At 36.3% G+C, this 19,049-nt stretch overlaps 1 protein-coding gene across 1 annotated transcript in view; it reads right to left on the reverse strand.

Annotated features, from left to right (window-relative positions):
- JHY (junctional cadherin complex regulator) overlaps positions 1-18,462 on the reverse strand; it is a 114,147-nt gene extending 95,685 nt beyond the window's left edge. The window contains exon 1 of the mRNA XM_043996665.1: positions 18,046-18,462. Within this exon, the coding sequence (XP_043852600.1) occupies positions 18,046-18,407 (362 nt within the window). The 5' untranslated portion in view covers positions 18,408-18,462. The remainder of the gene's footprint in view (positions 1-18,045) is intronic.
- Positions 18,463-19,049: the final 587 nt, after the last annotated feature.

The raw sequence follows: 19,049 nt of genomic DNA on the forward strand, positions 1-19,049 counted from the left end.
ATCAAGAAAGGCTTCAGGTTGAAGCTGGTATGTAATCTGAATTTTGAAGAAAATCAGGGATTCCAAGAAGCAGAGGTTAAAAGGGAGTGTCTTCCAAGCACTGAGGGGAGGGGAGAGCAAGGAGGTTGGAGAAGTGTCATGTTCACCGAATAGCAAAGAGGTCAATATGGCTGGATCACAGAATATAAGGAGGGGAGTGATGTGAAAAAATAGTGGAAAGTTAGGAAGGGGCTAGGTTGTGAAGATACTTAAATGACAAAAGGCAAGAGGAACCACTGAAATTTATTGAGCAGGGGGAAGTGACCACTTTGGTAGCTGTGTGAAAATGGATTAGAGTAGGGCTTGGCTTGAGGCAGGATGACCAAATAGAGGCTAGTCTAGGCAAGAGGTAATGACGGCTTTAACTAGGGTAGTAACTATGTGAGTGGACAAGAAGAGAGGAATACAAGAAATATTATGAAGACAGAAATGACAAGCTTTGATAACTTTGCTTCAACTGGCATTTTCTTAGTCTGAATTCTTATTGACCCATCTGCTTTATGTTATATGCATTTTATACATATTTCTTGTCTTCTCTATTAGATTGTAAATTCATTGTGCTAGGTAGCACAGTGTCTGACACATAACAATTATTTGTTAGCTGATTCCTCCTCAGAATTCTTTCCTCTTCAGAAAGATATGGAGTCCTGTATCTGCTACTTATCATCTGTGTGATCTTTGCTAAGTTACTTAATATCTTTATATCTCATTTTTCTCATTATAAGATAAAGAAGTTGAACCAAATGGCCTTTAAGGTCCCTTTCAGTTCCAAATCTATGATCCTACTCATGTATGATCCTGCTTAGAACCCAGTTCACTGCTTTTTCCACTATATCATAAGAAATAATAAATGCTCAACATCATCTGAAATATAGCATCGATTTTTATTTCATTAGCTCATTAACTGATTAGCACAGTGTTTGGCACATAGGAACTTAATTTAATTTTACTTGCTTTTCGTGTGCATCTCAATTTAAGCTTTTTAAATGATAATTTCTAAGTTTTAATTAGATTTTTATATTATTTTATATTATTTGTTCTTTGCCCAGACACTTAGTCTAGGTATTTCTTACAAGATTATGAAACACAAAGTACTACTTCTACTCTCTGATTTCTTAATGTTGAAGACTTCATAAAAATCTTTGAGATGGTTGATATTGTTTATAATGATCCAAGAATTACATTAATTTCTTTTTTTTCTCTGTTAACCTTGAGTATCATAAGACGAATTCTGGAGTTGGGTTTAAGGATTATTACAAGATGATCCTCTACTCCTACCTCATTCAGTACAGTCAATGCTACTTCTATTTCCATTAAGTAAAAGGTTTTCTCTAATCCATATACATTGAATTATGGATTGACCATGCTGAGCTACAAGAGAGTAATTGCTTTGAGGAGGTTATAGAAACATCAAAACACAAGAGCAAAGGCTCAAGTGATTTGTCAGGCTGCTTTTAAAACTGTGGCTTATAAAAACAAGAAATATATTTCCTTTGACTCTAAGAAAAAGATTCACTTTGTTCATTTTAAACTATAATTATGAAGATGTATAACTACCTTATAGAAATTGAAGCATATTCCATTTACATTGTGAAAGGAGTTTTAAGATTAACTTTTACCTGATTCACTGCTCCTAAGTAATCCAGATCAATGCAAAAAGTATATATTTAGGAAAATTCTCCACAGGTTAAATGAAGCAAAAAACTGAACATTTAACTAAATAATCCACTGTCTGAATTATGCAAATAATACTTTTGTGGATTTGTTTTAAAAAAAAACGGCCTCAATTTTCTGTTTTATTTTGCCAGTGTAGGATTGGCTTTGCTTATGATGAATATAATCTTATTCAGAAAATTGCACCAGTTTTCTGTTTTACTTTGCCAGTAAAGAACTCATTTTACTTATTGTGAACTTAACAAATACCCAAACAGTTGCTAAAGAGAGTATGTACTATGCCTCTTCACACAGATAACAATATAAATGGGGAAAACAGATTGCGGAATCTTTTTTTTTTTTTTTAAGTGAGGCAATTGGGGTTAAGTGACTTGCCCAGAGTCACACAGCTAGTAAGGGTTAAATGTCTGTGGCTGGATTTGAACTCAGGTACTCCTGACTCCAGAGCCAGTGCTCTATCCACTGCGCCACCTAGCCTCCCCCAGATTGCGGAATCTTAAGAGTTGGAAGGGACTTGAAAGGCCATCTAGGTCAGCCTGTACCTAAACAAGACACCCCTCTACATCATGCCAGACAAGTGGTCATCCAACCATTGCTTGAAGTCTCCTAGTGAAGGGAACCTACAAGATAAGGTATGTGAAACGCTTTGCAAACCTTAAGTAGCTAGACAAATGTTATAGCTCTTACTGTTATTATTATCTCCTAAATCAGCCTATTCTACCTTTGGATAGCTCCAGTTATTAGGAAAATTTTCCTTATAATTGAGCTTAAATCTGCCTCTTTGTAACTTCTACCCACTGTCCCTAGTTCTTCTCTTTCTGACCAAAAAGAATGTCTAATCTCTCTTGAAGTAACTGAAAATAGCTAACTTTTCTCTACCACTCCCCCTGCCCCCCCCAACAAAGTCTTCTCTTCTCCAGGTAAAATATTCACAATTTCTTTGTTCTCATTGGACATTCTAATTTTTCAACATCCTCCCCAAAATGAACATAATATTCCAGATATGCTCTGATCAGGGATCAGTACATCAAGTCTATCATACCGTTAGTCCTGCACACAACATCTTTCAATAGAATTTAAAACTGCATTAGCATTCTTGAATGCCATATCACAATGTTGACTTGTATTGAGCTTGAAGTTCACTAAAATCCCTCCCTAGATATTTATTCAGACAAATTGCTGTAAAGCCAAGATTTTTCTGTCTACTTAAGTTTAAAAACAGTTATTTTTTCTAAATTTTTTTAGACATTAATTAGTGGCTTCCAGTAAGGGCATGAAGGTCAGAGAACAGGATTCTAATCCCTTTGGTTTGCCATTCTGGAATTAGCCTCTATTCTACAGTGCATTAGAGATCAGTCCAGATGAAAAAGCAGGAGGAAGCATTATAGTTCAGCTCTCCTTCACAACTACTCCAGTAAAGATCTAGGAAGAGAATCAGACTGAGAAGTGACTGAGAAATCCAAAGAGAAAATACAGTGAGTCATTTTTCAAGCCCAAGTATCAGGAAAAAGAGCCAGTTTCTTTGACCTAAAGTGGGTTATAGATACAGTATAGACCTAAGGAAAGAATCTGCATCTTGGTAGAGAGATAGTCTGCAGTTGTGTTCTAGGTCAAGGAGAGGTTGAAGACCAATCAGGGACAGGGCCTGATCCTGTATACCTTGCAAGCTAGCTACAGCTGGCTGCGTTTCTCTATCCTCAAGAGATATGTTAGGGATCCATCATGGACTTTGGTAGGGATATAAGGTAGGGACCTACAGCTGTGCTTTAGAACAAGGAGTGGTAACCAATCCTGCTCAGATCTAGCCTGGACTATGTCCTAGGTATTCAGCAGAAATAGATATAAGCAGCAGCAGCTATGTTGCACTGACACCAGAGTAGGGTCATAGATTCAGCCTAGAGACCTGAGTTAAGGCCTACAGTTGAGGGAGCAGGACTGGGAGTTCATATTAAGAGAGAATCTACATTTTTTTTAACGTCGAGCCAGCAAAACCTTCTAGACAGGTTATAGGAGCTGAGGCCATCAGTAGCAGATTGAAACTTCAACCAGGACATGTCACTTAGATACAATCCTGGGTCGGGAGCTTAAAAAGCTCAGATCAAGAAGACAGTGATCAAACCACTCAGGGTGCCTAAGCTACCCCTGAGATCCCTGAGGAACAGAAAATTCAATACACAAAGAATGCAGTAACATGTCCCCAGATAACACAAATAAGGACCAAATAAAACCCTGGTATTCCCTCTAGAAGTGCACAGAAACTGGCCATAAATTACAAAGCCCAAATATGGGAAGTAAGGCTAGAAAAAGGAATTTAAAAAAAAGATTCCCATAATAAAGAGATATGGTGCCAGGGATATCCAATACACAAACCAAGAAGAAAAGAATGAATTCAAAATCTCTACAAGCAAAGCTTCAATGAAAAACACAACTTGGTTACAATTTCAACTAGATTTCTTAGAAAAAAATGAAGCAAAAGTTAAAAATTATTTTCTAAATGAAAAGAGAGCTGATGGACTCAGAGTGCAGATTGTAGCATATTTTCTTCTCTTTTTTGGTGAGGTTAATGCAAAAATCTGTTTTATATAACTATATATATTTGTAATGCATTTTGGTTTTTGTTGCCTTAATGGGTAGGGAAAGAAGAGGAGGAAGAAATGGAAGATGATAATTCAGAACTGAAAATAAAATAAAATAAATGTAATGTATTAATGTTGAAAAAAATTTTAAATGAAATGACAGCACTAGAGAAAAGGAATTAAAAAGAAATTAGTGTTTTGGAAGAAAGACTTGATTGGAGAACTAACAGCTTAGCACAAGAAATAAAAAACCTCATTCAAGAAAAAGACTCCTTGAAAATTAGAATAGACCAAACAGAAATTTTTAAATCTGTAAGAAAAAAGAAATATTAAAACAAAGTCAAATTACCTGCTGTCTAGGGGAGGGGGGAGGGAGGGGAGGGAGGGAGAAAAATCTGAAATTGTAAAGCTTGTAAAAACAAAAGTTGAGAACTATCTTTACATGTAACGGAAAAAATAAAATACCTTATATGTATTAAAAAAAAAAACAAAGTCAAAAGACTGAAAAAAACTGAAGACAATATAAGGTGTTTTATAACAAAAAGAACCTGAAAAATGGATCAAGAAGAACTCGTATAAGAGTCACTGGACTACCTGAAAGTCATGACCAAAAAAAGGGCCTGGATATAACATCTCAAGAAAACATAAAATAAAACTACCCAGATCTCTCAGAACCAGAGGGAAAAGTGAAGACAGAAATAATCATTGGTCACCTCCTGAAAGAAATGCCCAAAGGAAAATTCCCAGGAACTGTGGTCCCCACCATAATCCATTGACTTGAACTCAAAGTAGAGAAGAGAGATGCTCTAACCCCTCAGGGTACCCTTGATCCTTGAGGGGAAGATGTAACAGTCTGGCTTTGGAAAAGAGGGGTAAGGCATATCTATTACAATTAGAAAGAGAAATTTCATTAAAATAATTATAGAGGAGGCAGAGCCATGATATTAGTGTGGCAGAAAGATGTATAGCCAAGCTCTCCCACACTATTCTTCTGTAGAGATATAGAAAATGTACCAGACCAAGTTGTGATTGAAAAAGCCAAGAAAAATTGCAGTAAATCATTTTTTCCAGGCCAGGTTGGCCCAGGGAGAGAGACAGAGAGGTCTACAGATACTGGAGATCAATGTCTAGCCAGGAATGGCTACATGGAACACTCTAGTACAGGATGAAAGAGGTTGCAGGCTGTATACCACAGCACAGAAGGGCTGCAATGTGTGCAGAATGCAGGAATAGGTGCCAACAAGCAGTTCTGTATCTCACTATCTAGTTTCAGGTCATAGATTCAGGGTAAACCTGCACTTAGGGATGGCATTCCTGGGTAAGGAGCTATCATGGGCTTTAGGCTATGAAATGGGTAAGAAGTAAGTTCAGAGGCAAACAGCAGTTTTGTGGCTCTGACTCTAGAAGCAGACTGGAATCTCAGTACTAGCCTCCAGACCCATCTGAAACCTGAAGCAGAATAACTAGAACAGAAATATGAGATCAAAAGGAAAACAGCAGTTCTGTCACTGAACCAATAGAGCTACCCCAAGTTAGCTGATGGTATCTGAGTCTAGCAGTAGTCTACTAAAAGTCCAACACGGAAAGCACACAGGTATACTGCTCAGATTGACACTAAGGCCAAACAATTACAGAGCTAAGAAAAGAAACACAGTCAAGAAGTGTCTCTTTGGGAACATTGAAATCTTGCAAATCTACATAGTCTGTCCTTGAGATTCTGGAATAACACAACACTCAATAACCCAAGAAAGCAGCGGCAGTACTAGAGGACACAAAATCAGCCCATGTATTCCTTGCAAAAGTACATAGAGCCTGGTTCTAACTTTATGTCAGGAAGCAGGCAGGATGAGAAAATAAACACCATAAAAAGCTATTATGGTGACAAGGATGCTCAAGAACAAACCCAGAAGAAGAGAATGACTTCAAAACATCTACAAGCAAATTTATAAAAACACAAAAACATAGCTTGGGCACAAGTTCAACTAGAATTCCTGGAAGAGATGAAGCAAGAGTTCTTAATAAAGAATTTAGGGGCAGCTGGGTGGCGCAGTGGATAGAGCACTGGTCCTAGATTCAGGAGGACTTGAGTTCAAATCCGACCTCAGACACTTAACACTAGCTGTGTGACCCTGGGCAAGTCACTTAACCCCAATTGCCTCACAAAAAACCCAAAAACCCCCCCAAAATAAAGAATTTAAAAGTTTTTATTAATGAATTAAGAATGCTAGAGAAAAAATGAGAGTTATGAATGTAAAAACTAGAAAGGGCATTAACAGATTGGCACGAGGTACAAAACTTTACCCAAGCAACAAACTCCCTGAACACCAAAATGGATTAAATAGAATATAAAGACTCCATAAGACAAGAAGAAATATTAAAGTGAAATCAAAATATTGAGAAAATAGAAGAAAATATAATGTAACTCATAGCAAAAACAACAGACCTGGAAAACAGATTGAGGAGGGATAATTTAATAATCACTGAATTGCCTGAAAGCCATGACCAAAAAAAGAACCAGACATATTTCAAGAAATAATGAAAAATTGCCTGAATTTCTTACAACTTTTAAAGGGCAAAGTAGAAATAGGATATGTCACCTCCTGAAAGAAACCCCAAAATGAAAACTCCAAAGAACATTATAACTAAAATCCTGAGATTCTAGGTCAAAGAAAAAATATAGCAAGTAGTCATAAAGAAAGAATTCAAGGGGCAGCTAGGTGGCGCAGTGGATAAAGCACTGGTCCTGGATTCAGGAGTACCTGAGTTCAAATCCGGCTTCAGACACTTAACACTTACTAGCTGTGTGACGCTGGGCAAGTCACTTAACCCCAACTGCCTCACCAAAAAAAAAGAAAGAATTAAAATGCTGAGTAGCCAGTACAATTACTTGAGGATTATACAAGATTTAGCAGTCACCACAGTAAAGAAATGGAAAGCCTGGAAGTTAATATTCCAGAAGACAAAAGCTATAGACTTACTACCATGAATATTACCAGAAAAACTGAGTGAAAAGGAAAAAAAAACAGGCCTTTAATGAAATAGAGAACTTCCAAGCATTTTTGATAAAAAAAATACCACAGCTTCAAAGAAACTCTGAAATACAAATACAAGTAGCCAAGAAAAGTATAAAAGGGTAAACATGAGTGAGAAATCACAATGGAAAAAAACAAAGGTAAATAAAGAATCTAATGTGGGGAGACAATACATACGTCCTCTCAGAATCTCATCATCAGGGTCAGAGTGAGTCTAATTAGACAGAGGGCCTCAGAGTAAATGTGTTGTTTTGATGATCATAAAAGAAGAATGCAAAGGAAACAGAAGAGGAAGAAAAAGGAAATGAAGAATGGGAAAAATGATCTCTCAAAATCTGGGGGCACGAGTTGAAGTCTCTATGAATAAGGGATGGGAGGGCTGGCTAACACTTGAACCTCATTCTCATATTATCTGGTCTAAAGAGGGAAGAAAATACACACTCACAATTGGGTATAGAAATAGATTTCATTGAACAGGGAAAGGAGGGAAAAGAGAGATGAAAGAAGAAGGATTAGGATAAAGGGTAGATTAAAAGAATGATTTGTCCTAGGCAAAACAAACTTTTAACTATGAAAGGTGGATTTTGAAGAGGAGTTTGAAAGAAAGGCTAAACACCTGTGGTTGGGATCTGGGGGAGGGAAAGAGAAGAGGCAAAGGAAAGTAGAAGTAGACCACACCAAACCAAGGACTGGCGCTAAGCACATTGCTTTGCTATACCACCCTCTTCTTTCTAAAGAAGGGGTGAGAAACAAAGAGAAATAAAAGCATTCAAGATAATAATGAAGGGAAATATACAATGAATAATCATAATTGTGAATATGAATGAGATTAATTCAGTCATGGTAGCTAGGCAGTACAGTAGATTGAGCCTTGGGTTTGGAAATCAGGAAGACCTAAATTGAAATTCAGCTTCAGACACTTACTAGCCTGTAACCCTGGGTAAGTCACTTAACCTCTGTTTACCTCAGTTTGCTCATCTGTAAAATGGAGATGATAGTACCTACTACCCAGGATTGTTGAAAGGATAAAATGAGATAATATTTGTAAAGCATTTTGCAAACCTTAAAGTAGTATATATGCGTTAGCCATAAATTATTAGCTATTATTATAAAATAGAAAAGAATAGCAAAATGGATCAGAAAGCAGAATACAACAATATGTCCTTTGCAAGAAACACTTTAAGCAGAAAGCTGAACACAGTTAAAATAAGGAGCTGGCACAAAATCTATTTTGCGTTAGCTAAAAGAAAGTAGACACAGCTATCATGATTAGTCAAGAGCAAAACCTGACTTAAAGAGATAAACGGTGGAAGTACATTTTGCTGAAAGATTTAATAGACAATACTAAACAGATAAGCACCAAATTGCATAGCCTCTAAATATCCACAGTTAAATGAATTCTAGGGAGAAATACACAGTTAAGATTTTAATAGTGGGGGACCTCAATTTACTCCTTTTGGACTTAGATAAATCTAACCAAAAATAAATAAGAAAGAAGTTAAGAACCTAAACAAAATAAATACAGAAAAGATAAAATATATTGGAGTCTACCTACCAATATACACATAGTAACCAAATGAATACAACTACAAAGCACTATTTATGGAATTAAAAACAAACCTAAAAATTGGGAAATCAGTTGTTTATTGTCAAATTTGGCCAATTTAATAAAAGTGACAATAACATCCAAATTAATTTACTTATTCATTGTCATATCAATAAAACTACCAAAGGATTGCTTTAGAGCTAGAAAAAATAATAAAGTGTTTCATCTAGAGCAACAAAAGATTAACAATCTCAGGGCAGCTAGGTGGCATAGTGGATAATGCACCGGCCCTTCATTCAGGAAGACCTGAGTTCAAATCCAACCTCAGACACTTGACACTAGCTGTGTGACACTGGGCAAGTCACATAACCCTCAATGCCCCACAAAAAAAGATCAACAATCTCAAGGGTAACAATGGAAAACAACTAAACCAACCAACCACAGAATGAAAGGGGACTTAGAAATGCCAGATATCAAACTATATTGCAAAATAATAATCATCAAAATGACTTAATATTGGTTAAAAATAGAACAGTTAAATGGAACAGATTAGGTACTCAATCTACAAAAGAAAACACACCTAATAGTCTATTGCTGGGTAAACTCAAAGATGCCATCTGCAAGAATAAAGACTCACTATTCAAAACAACAAAAACTGATAGGAGTGTGGCAATATGACATATCATATATAAGTTCCAAATGACTTTATATAAAATGTCACATCATAAACAAATTAGAGGGGCAAGAAAGAAATTGTCTATTTTATCTAGTCATATATCCAAGTGATAATTTTAATTATATAAAATTTAAAAGTTCTTGTACAAACAAAACCAACATAAGCTGATAAAACAAAAAGGTAAACAATTAAATACAAAAATCGGTGTAGCAATTTTCTGACAAAACTCTTCTAACACAAACACATATGAAACAGATTCAAATTTATAAGAATAAGAGCCATTGCCCAATGGATATTACATAAGAGGATAAAAAGATATGAACAGAGAGCTTTATTTGTTACTGTTATTGTTTTTAAATTAAGTTAATTTTTTCTATTAATAAAAATTGATTTTCCTTCATTCCTACTTCTTCCCTCCTGAAAAATAAAGAACAAAGCCCTTGTAACAAATAGGCATAGTTTAGGAAAACAAATTCCCAAATTGGCCATGTCCAAACTATACCACAATATGCACTCTAAATCCCTCTTCTGGCAGGAGGTAGGTAGCATGTTTCATCCTAAGTCCTCTGGAATCATGGTTGACCACTGTGTTGATAAGAGTTCTTAAGTCTTTCAATGATGTTTCTCTTGGTAGTATGTTTTTTATTATACGAATTGTTCTCCTGGTTTTGCTCACTTCATCTTTCTGCAATTCATACAAGATTTCCCAGGTTTCTCTGAAATTGTTCTTACAGCATAATAATATATTTATTATTAATTATAATTACATTTATTTTATTACTTATTTAAATATTTATCTTTATTAATTATAACAATACATAAAATAATAATACACAATCTATTTCTTACAGCATAATATTATTCCATTACATTTATATACCATGATTTGTTCAGTCATCCCCAATTTATAAATGCCCCCATAGTTCCAGTTCTGTCTCTATAAAATTTTTTGTATATATAGGTAGCTAATTTCTTTTCTTTTTCTTTTTTTTTTTTTGTGAGGCAGTTGGGGTTAAGTGACTTGCCAGGGTCACACAGCTAGTAAGTGTCTGAGGTCAGATTTGAACTCGGGTCCTCCTGAATCCAGGGCCAGTGCTCTATCCACTGCGCCACCTAGCTGCCCCACAGTAGCTAATTTCTAAGGAAGAAGTCCAAGCTATCAACAACTGTATGAAAAAATGCTCCAAATTACTAATAATCAGTAAAGAGCAATTCTGAGATTCTACCTTAGATTGGTAAAGTTAATTTCAAAAGTCGGAAGGCTACAGAAAAGTAGGCATATTAATGCAAATACACTGCTGGTATTTCCATTTTAGAAAACAATTTGGAACTATGACCCAAAAGTCACCAAATTGTGCATATGAACTAGTGAAACTATTATTATAAGGCCTACACCCCAAAGAAATTAAAGAAAGAGAAAAAGGACCTATGAGTACAAAAAGATTTATGGCAGATTTTTGTAGTGGTAAAGAACTGCAACCAACTGGAGAGTGCCTAAACAAATTATGATATATGAATATAAGGAAATACGACTATACCATAAATCTGAGAAAGACTTGTATGAATTGATACAGAGTGAAATGAGCAAAATCAGAACAATTGATACAAAAATGTAAAGATAAACAACTTTGAAAGACTTAAGAACTCTGATCAATAAAATGATGAACCATGATTCCAGGGGAGCAGTGATAACACTTGATGTTCACCTATTGATAGAGAGGTGATAGATTCAAGATGAAAAATAAGATACACATCTTTGGATATTGCCAATGTAGAAATTTGTTTTGCTTGATCATGCATATTTTTTAAAAGAGGTTTTATTTTCTTTGACTACTCTCTCCCTCTCCTTTCACATGAATCATTTACTAATATCTGTAAATTCTAACTCCACATCTTTTGCAATCCTTCCCTCCATTCTATTCCCATTACTACCACACTACTACATGTTCTCATTACTACCAACTAGATTCCATTGCCTTTTCAAACTACCACTCATACCATTGACAGAATGATCTTTTTTATGCCTAAATCTGTTTATAAAACTCCAATTCTCAAAAATATTTAGTGATTCCTAGACTCCCTATTGCCTCCTGAGTAAAGTTGGCATTCAAAGCTCTCTATAATCCCAAATCAGGGCAGCTGGGTGGCTCAATGAATAGAGCAGTGGCCCTGAAGTTGAGAGGACCTGAGTTCAAATCTCACCTCAGCCATTTACTTGCTGTGTGGCCCTGGGCAAATCACTCAACCTCAATTGCCTTAAACATTGGGGGCCATCTCCAGTCATCCTGACCTATGTCTTGCCACTGAACCCAGATGATTCTGAAAAAGTGAGGTTGGTGATCTAGTACAGCCCTCCCTTACTTAAATCCAATTCACTTAAAGTCATAGAATCACTAGCTGTCAAGGTCCTCTTTGAGAATGAAGGACAAACAACAACAATCCTGAATCACCTGCCTTTAAAATCTCATATTATAATACTCCCTTCTACACACTCCAAGTTCCAGCCAAATGGATTGTCCTTTCACCTATAACACAAACCTCACTTTCCTAATCCCATGCTTTCATTCATATTATAACCCATAACTCACTGAATCTCTACTCATCCTTTAAAACCCAACTTAATCACCATCTACTCCAAGAAGTCTTCCTTGAGTCATTTCCTACTAACAACACCTTCCTCTTTAGGTCAAACATTAATACTTTTTTTTTTCTACAACTCTTGAATACATTTGTTATATCATTTTGTTTTATCCTCTTATTACCAGACTGTATAGTTTGAGAACAGAGGCTCTGTCTTAGTTAAGTTTTGTTTCTTCCCTATAAGACAGTACTATGAGAGTACGTTCTTAATAAATATTGCTGTTGTTGCACCATAAACTCTGGGATAGCAGATATCACAAAGTTAAGTGAAACGATAAGCATGACCCCATGGCTTGAGACTATAAAAAGTATGCCCTTTAAAATGGACTGGAAAGATTCTCAAGAAAACAATTCTGAATACATTACTATGAATAACTTTTTAAAGAGAGGGAACATCTAAAGAAACTACTGTGGTTACAAAGAAAGCTCTCTAATGAACTCAGCTTTTAAAAAGACATGCAAAAGATGGACGCAAGGGTACTTAAGGATAAATACAAGAGTTGAAAAGAAATGTGAAAGAAGGTGGTCTAGCAGTACCAGATCTCAAACTGTATTATAAAAGAGTAATCATCAAAACAATCTTGTACTGGCCGAGAAATAAAGAGGTGGATCAGTGGAATAGAATAGACATGAACTGCACTATAATAAATGACTATAGTAATCTAGTATATGATAAACCCAAAGAGCTAAGGTTTCGAAACAAAAACTCATTATTTTACAAAAATTGCTTGGAAAACTGGAAAACAGTAGGGAAGACCAACATCTCACACCATATACTAAAATAAGGTCAAAATGGGTACATGAGGGGCAGCTAGGTGGCACAGTGGATAGAGCACCAGCTCTGGAGTCAGGAGGACCTGAGTTCAAATTAGCCCTCAGACACTTAACTCTTGCCTGGGCAAGTCACTTAACCCCAATTGGCTCACCAAAAAAAAATGGGTACATGATTTACACATAAAGGGTGATACCATAAGCAAATTAAGAGCATGGAATAGTTTATTGGTCAGATTTATGGACACGGGAAGAATTTAAGACCAAAGAAAATATAGAGAGCATTACAAAATGTAAACCAGATGATTTTGATTATATAAAATTAAAAAGCTTTTGCATAAACAAAACCAATGCAACCAAAATAAAAAAGGAGAACAAAAAACTGGGCAAGAATGTATTGTAACACATATCACTGATAAAGGCTTCATTTCTCAAATATGTAGAGAACTGAGTCAAATTTATAAAAATACAAGTCATTCCCCAATTGAGAAATGGCCAAAAGATATAAACAGGCAGTTTAAGATAAATAAATTAAAGCTATCTATAACAGGCTTCTACCAGTTGCCGATGACCATGGATCAGCGCCTTGAAGAGCCACAGGCCACAGTGTGGCTGTGCAGTCCGATACAGGAGCTGCAGCTCCTGTGGCAATGAGGACATTGGAAAACTGCACTCTCTGTTGCCCGTCAGTTCCTGTGTCTCATTCGTTTTTCTTCCTCCCGAGCTTGAAGGCCCATCAGCTATCTATAGTCATATGAAAAAATGCTCTACACATCACTATTGATCAGAAAAATGCAAATTAAAACAACTCTGAGGTATCACCACACACCTATCAGAGTGGCAAACAAAAATGGAAAATGTTGGATGTTGGAGGTGATGTGGGAAAACTGGGATGCTAATCCACTGTTGGTGGAGTTGTGAAAGGATCCAACTATTCTGGAGAGCAATTTGGAACTATGCCCAAAGGGCTATACAACTGTGCATACCCTTTGATCCAGCAATACCACTTCTAGGTTTATATCCCAAAGACATTCCTCAAAAGAGAAAAAGACCAATTTGTACAAAAATAGTTATAACAGCTCTTTTGTTGTGGCTAAGAATTGGAAATCAAAGGAATGCTGATCAATTGGTAATAGAACAAACTGTGGCATATGATTGTAATGGAATATTATTGTGCCAAGAAATGACAAACAGGATGATTTCAGAAAGGCCTGGAAAGACTTGTATGAACTGATGTATAGTGAAATGAGCAGAACCAGGAGAATGCTGTGCACAGTGACAGCAATTTTGGGGGGGGATTTTATTTTATTTTTAATCATAAAAGTATTTTATTATTTTCCAGTTTCATGTAGAGATAGTTTTCAACATTTGTTTTTATACGATTTCTAATTCCAAATTTTTCTCCCTTCCTCCCCCTCCCCAAGACAGCAAGCAATCTGATATAAGTTATATATGCACAATCACATTAAATCTATTTCTCCATTAGTCATGCTGTGAAAGAAGAATCAGAACAAAAGGGAAAAACCTCAAAAAAGAAAAACAAAAAAGTAGAGATAGTATGGTTCAATCTGCATCTAGATTCCACAGTTATTTTTTTCTGGATTTGGATTGCATTTTCCATCATGAATCCTTTGGAACTATCTTGGAATCAAGTCTATCACAGTTGATCAACATACAATGTTGTTGATACTGTGTACAATGTTCTCCTGTTTCTGCTCATTTCACTCAGTATCAGTTCATGTAAGTCCTTCCAGGTTTCTCTGAAATCTGTCTGCTCATCATTTCTTACAGCACAATAGTATTCCATTACATTCATATACCACAACTTGTTCAGTCATTCCTCAATTGATGGGCATCCCCTCAATTTCAAATTCCTTGATACCATAAAAAGAGCAGCTATAAATATTTTTGTACATGTGGGTCCTTTGACAGCAATATTTTTTGATGAATGACTGACTTAACTATGACAACTATAAATGACTTAACTATTCTCAGCAATACAATAATTCAAGACAATCCCAAAGGAATAATGAAGCATACTATCCACTTCCAAAGAAAGAATTGATTGAACATAGACTGAAGCATGCTACTTTTCACTTTATTTCTTTTATTTGAGTTTTCTTATACAAAATGACTGATATGGTAATGTTTTACATAATTGCATATAACCTATATCTGACTACTTACTGTCTCAGGTAGGGTGGAGGGGAGGGAGGGAGGGAAGCAGTGATAGCATTTGGAACTCAAAACTTTAAATAAAAATGTTTATTATAAAAAACAGAATAAATTGGAGATAATCAACAGAGGGAGATACTAGATAAATATAGGACTATTAAAGGTTTCCTGTAAAAAGGTGGATTTTAGCTAGGTCTTAAAGTAACCCGAGAGGTAGAAATGAGGAGGGAGAGAGCATTTTAGGGATGGGAGATAGCCAGTGAAAATGCTCAGAGTTAGGAGATGGAATATTTTGTTTGAGAAACAGCAAAGAGAACGGTGTTATTGGATCACAGAGACTTTTGGGGGGGGGAGAACATAAGATTAAAGAAAGGTAGGGGGAGCAGGTTACTTGACTTTGAATGCCAAATAGAAGATTTTATATTTGATCCTGGAGGTGAAAGAGAGTCATTGCAGTTTACTGAAAAGGTGGGTGACAGTTTTATGGCTGGGAGACCAATTGGCATGCTATTACAATAGTCCAGACATAAGGTAATGAGGGCTTGCACCAGTATGGTGGCAAGGTCAGAGAGAAGGAGGCTTATGAGAGAGATGTTATGAAATCAACAGGTCTTGGCAAATGATTGGATATGGAGAGATGAGGTGAGAGACAGAGTGGTTAAGGATGGCACCTAGGTTGTAAGCCAGGAAGAATAGAAGAATGGTGGTACGCTCAACAATAATAGGGCAGTTAACAAGAGGGAAAATGTTGGGGTTTTTTTGGGGGGGAGATACTAACTTCAGTTTTGCACATACTAAATTTAAAATGTCTAGAGATCATACAATTTGAGATGTCTAGTAGACAGATGGACTCGTCTGGAAGTCAGGAAAGAGGTTAGGACTGGATAAGTAGATCTGAGAATCATGAGCAAAAAGATGATAATTGAAACCTGTAATGACTGGAATGACGCCACCTGCTGGAGAGCTACTGTAGGAAAGCTCCACCATGAGGAGAAGGCATCTGAGGGCAAGCCATGCGGTTTTCCTTGGCGTCAGGGAGTGACGTTTGCTTGTGGGTACTGTCTATAAAAGAGGCGAGGCTTGCTCTATCGCTCTCTTTCTGGAGGACCTCAGGGGGGAGAGGAGCTGAAGACATTGGCTCCCTGAGATAGGCCTAGATTCAGCTGTCTTTCTCTCTCTCTTCACCAAATTCTTATTCTCCTTAATAAATGCTTAAAAGTCTAACTCTTGCTAAAGCTTATAATTTATTGGCAACCACTCATTAGATATTTTAGACAGACTAGCTAGAATTTTAGCCCCTTAAAAATCACATGAGTTGGTATGATAACCAAGTAAAATAATATAAGAGGAGAAGAGGGTCCAGAACTGAGCCCTGAAAAAGGTAAATATTAGTTCATAATAAAAAAAAAACTTCTCTAACGACAGGCTACCCAAAAATGAAATAGGCTATTTCATGAAGTAGTAAGTTTTCTACTAGTGGAGCTTAATGAATACTTGTTGGAAATGTTGTAGAGCTGATTCCTATTTCACATATAGAGGCTAGACTAGATGATTTCTAAGGTCCCTTTCAACTCTAAGAAAGGAGGCAGTGCAGTCTAAAGTAAAAAGAGCACTGTCTCTAAAATCAGAGGAATCATATTCAAACCCCATCTCTGGTACTACCTGCGTGAGCCTGGACAAATCACTTAACCTTCCCTGGGCCACAGTTTTCTCATCTGTAAAATTAAGGAGTTGGACCAGATGACCTTTGAAGTCCCTTCAATCTCTGGAGCTATGATTCTATGATTTTGCATCCATTGTTTCTATTCAACCTTATTTCACATCCAATAAAACCCCTCGCATCTATCAAGAAACTCTCTTCACTGTGTCCCACACATGCCATGCTAAATTGTCTCCATGTTTTAATTAATGTCCTCCTCCCCACAGAGTAAATGTTCTTTGACTTTCTTCACAACCAAGCTCAAGATCCATCTACAAACAAAGCGGAGGAAACCAGGCCAGCCAACTAAGCCTAAGACAGTTTCCAATATATAAAAAGGGTTCTATGACACTTGGAATGGTGATCTCCTGTTAAAATCTTTAATAAAAACTTAAAAAAAAAAACAGCCACTACCACCACCATCCCTCCGCCACCTAAGCCTTCCCATATGTTCTTTCCCTCTTTAAGTTGCCTTCTCTCTCTCATATGTGTGTGTGTATATATATATATATATATATATATATATACACACACACACATACATACATTATGTATATAATGTATATATATGTATAGTGTTTCCTTTACCAGCAGAAGGGAAGGTCATTGGGAGAATACATTGCATTATTTTTGTGTTTGTATTCCCAGAAAGTAGCAGAGTTCCTGTCACATAGTAGATGCTTAACGTTTGTTGAATTTTCTTCTATAAAAGCTTTTCTCTGGCCCTGTCCTCATTTTTTCTCTCTTTTCTGAATTTCTCTTGCACCAAATTCTACACTATTTTACCTACTAAATTTCACATGTAACAATCTTGTTCCCCATAACCAGACCCATACATTTCTTGAAGGTAGCCATGATGTATTATACTTCTTTTGTACTTCACAGCTCCTACCCATAGTGTTGGTTATAAAGCAGGCACCTAATAAGTACTTGATTGATAGAAAACTTAAAACTAATAAACCCAACAATCTAGTTGAGGTCTCAGGGACTGATTTGCCACAAGGAAGTAAAAAGGTTGTAAAATTAATATTAATTGTCTTTTTTTCTTCTGTAGGTTCACTGAAAATGGAGAGAAAAAAAGTAGCTACAAGCTTCCCTCAACTGGCTACTCAAAGATGTCTCATTTTAAAATCAACCCTTGCTTCTTTCCTCTTGAAACTATACCAGTGATTTTGAAATAGCAACTTCAGAACCCACTATTGATTTATATAACATACCTTTTGTTCTCATCAGGGACCTGAGGATGGGGATGCTTCTCCCTGGACAGCTTAACTATTTCATTACTGGCCTCTTCTGATTCATTCAGATTTTGAAATTGTGGACTTTCTTCTTCTAAGCTATCAGGCTCCATTTCCTCAAAAACTTCCTTCATTAGGGATTCATGGTCTTGGTTCTGTTTTTGAAGATCAGACTGGAATTTTATTTCTTGGATGGGGATTTCTGAGTCAGATTCAAGAGAGTCCTGGAAAATCTGATGTAAATCTTTGTTTAAAGGTGGTTCACTGGATCTGACTTTTAAGTTGGTATGATGGACAGGGGGGTGAATGGAGAATTTTGGAACTAGTTTAATGTTATTCATGTTGCGAAAGTGTGAAGATCTGCTGATCTGAAGAGTTAGTTGTATATGTAAATTTGAAGTTCATAATAGCACTACCTGAAAAAGAAGATAATGCTTATTTTATTTTCTATGTCTACTGAAAATTATTAACACAAAAATTAAAATGAATTACTAAAACAACTGCACTGAATTACTTACAGGCTTTCATATTTTTCTTTTTTTCCTCAAGGGAGAGGAGAAGGTCTATACTTAGACATTTATGGTTTTTCTCTCCACAGAAACATCCTTATGTGAAGCTAATAAGCAACCTTAGTAACTGAGTGCAATTTATAGAAGGCACCAAATTGCTGTTTGGAGGCAGATTCCCATTTTCAGCTTCCAAATGGTTTGTTATAAATAAGCCAGGACAAAGCCAAATGGTTAATTATGGACAGCACTTTGATGAATTCATTTCAAACAACCTGGACAATTCAAATGAGTCATGTTCATTTATATTCATGTATGGAGTACTAGGTCATCATTTGTTAAAGCAGAACAGGTACAAGGTCAATGCTTCAGGGAGGGAAGGAGAGACACTATACTCTGAGAGCTGGAATTCTGAATAAGAAGCCTGTTCTATTCCTGGCCTTACCTTGACTGGCTGAGTGATTTGGAGCAAATTAC

Source organism: Dromiciops gliroides, chromosome 3 (assembly GCF_019393635.1).
Source record: "Dromiciops gliroides isolate mDroGli1 chromosome 3, mDroGli1.pri, whole genome shotgun sequence".
Classification (NCBI taxonomy): Eukaryota; Metazoa; Chordata; class Mammalia; order Microbiotheria; family Microbiotheriidae; genus Dromiciops; species Dromiciops gliroides.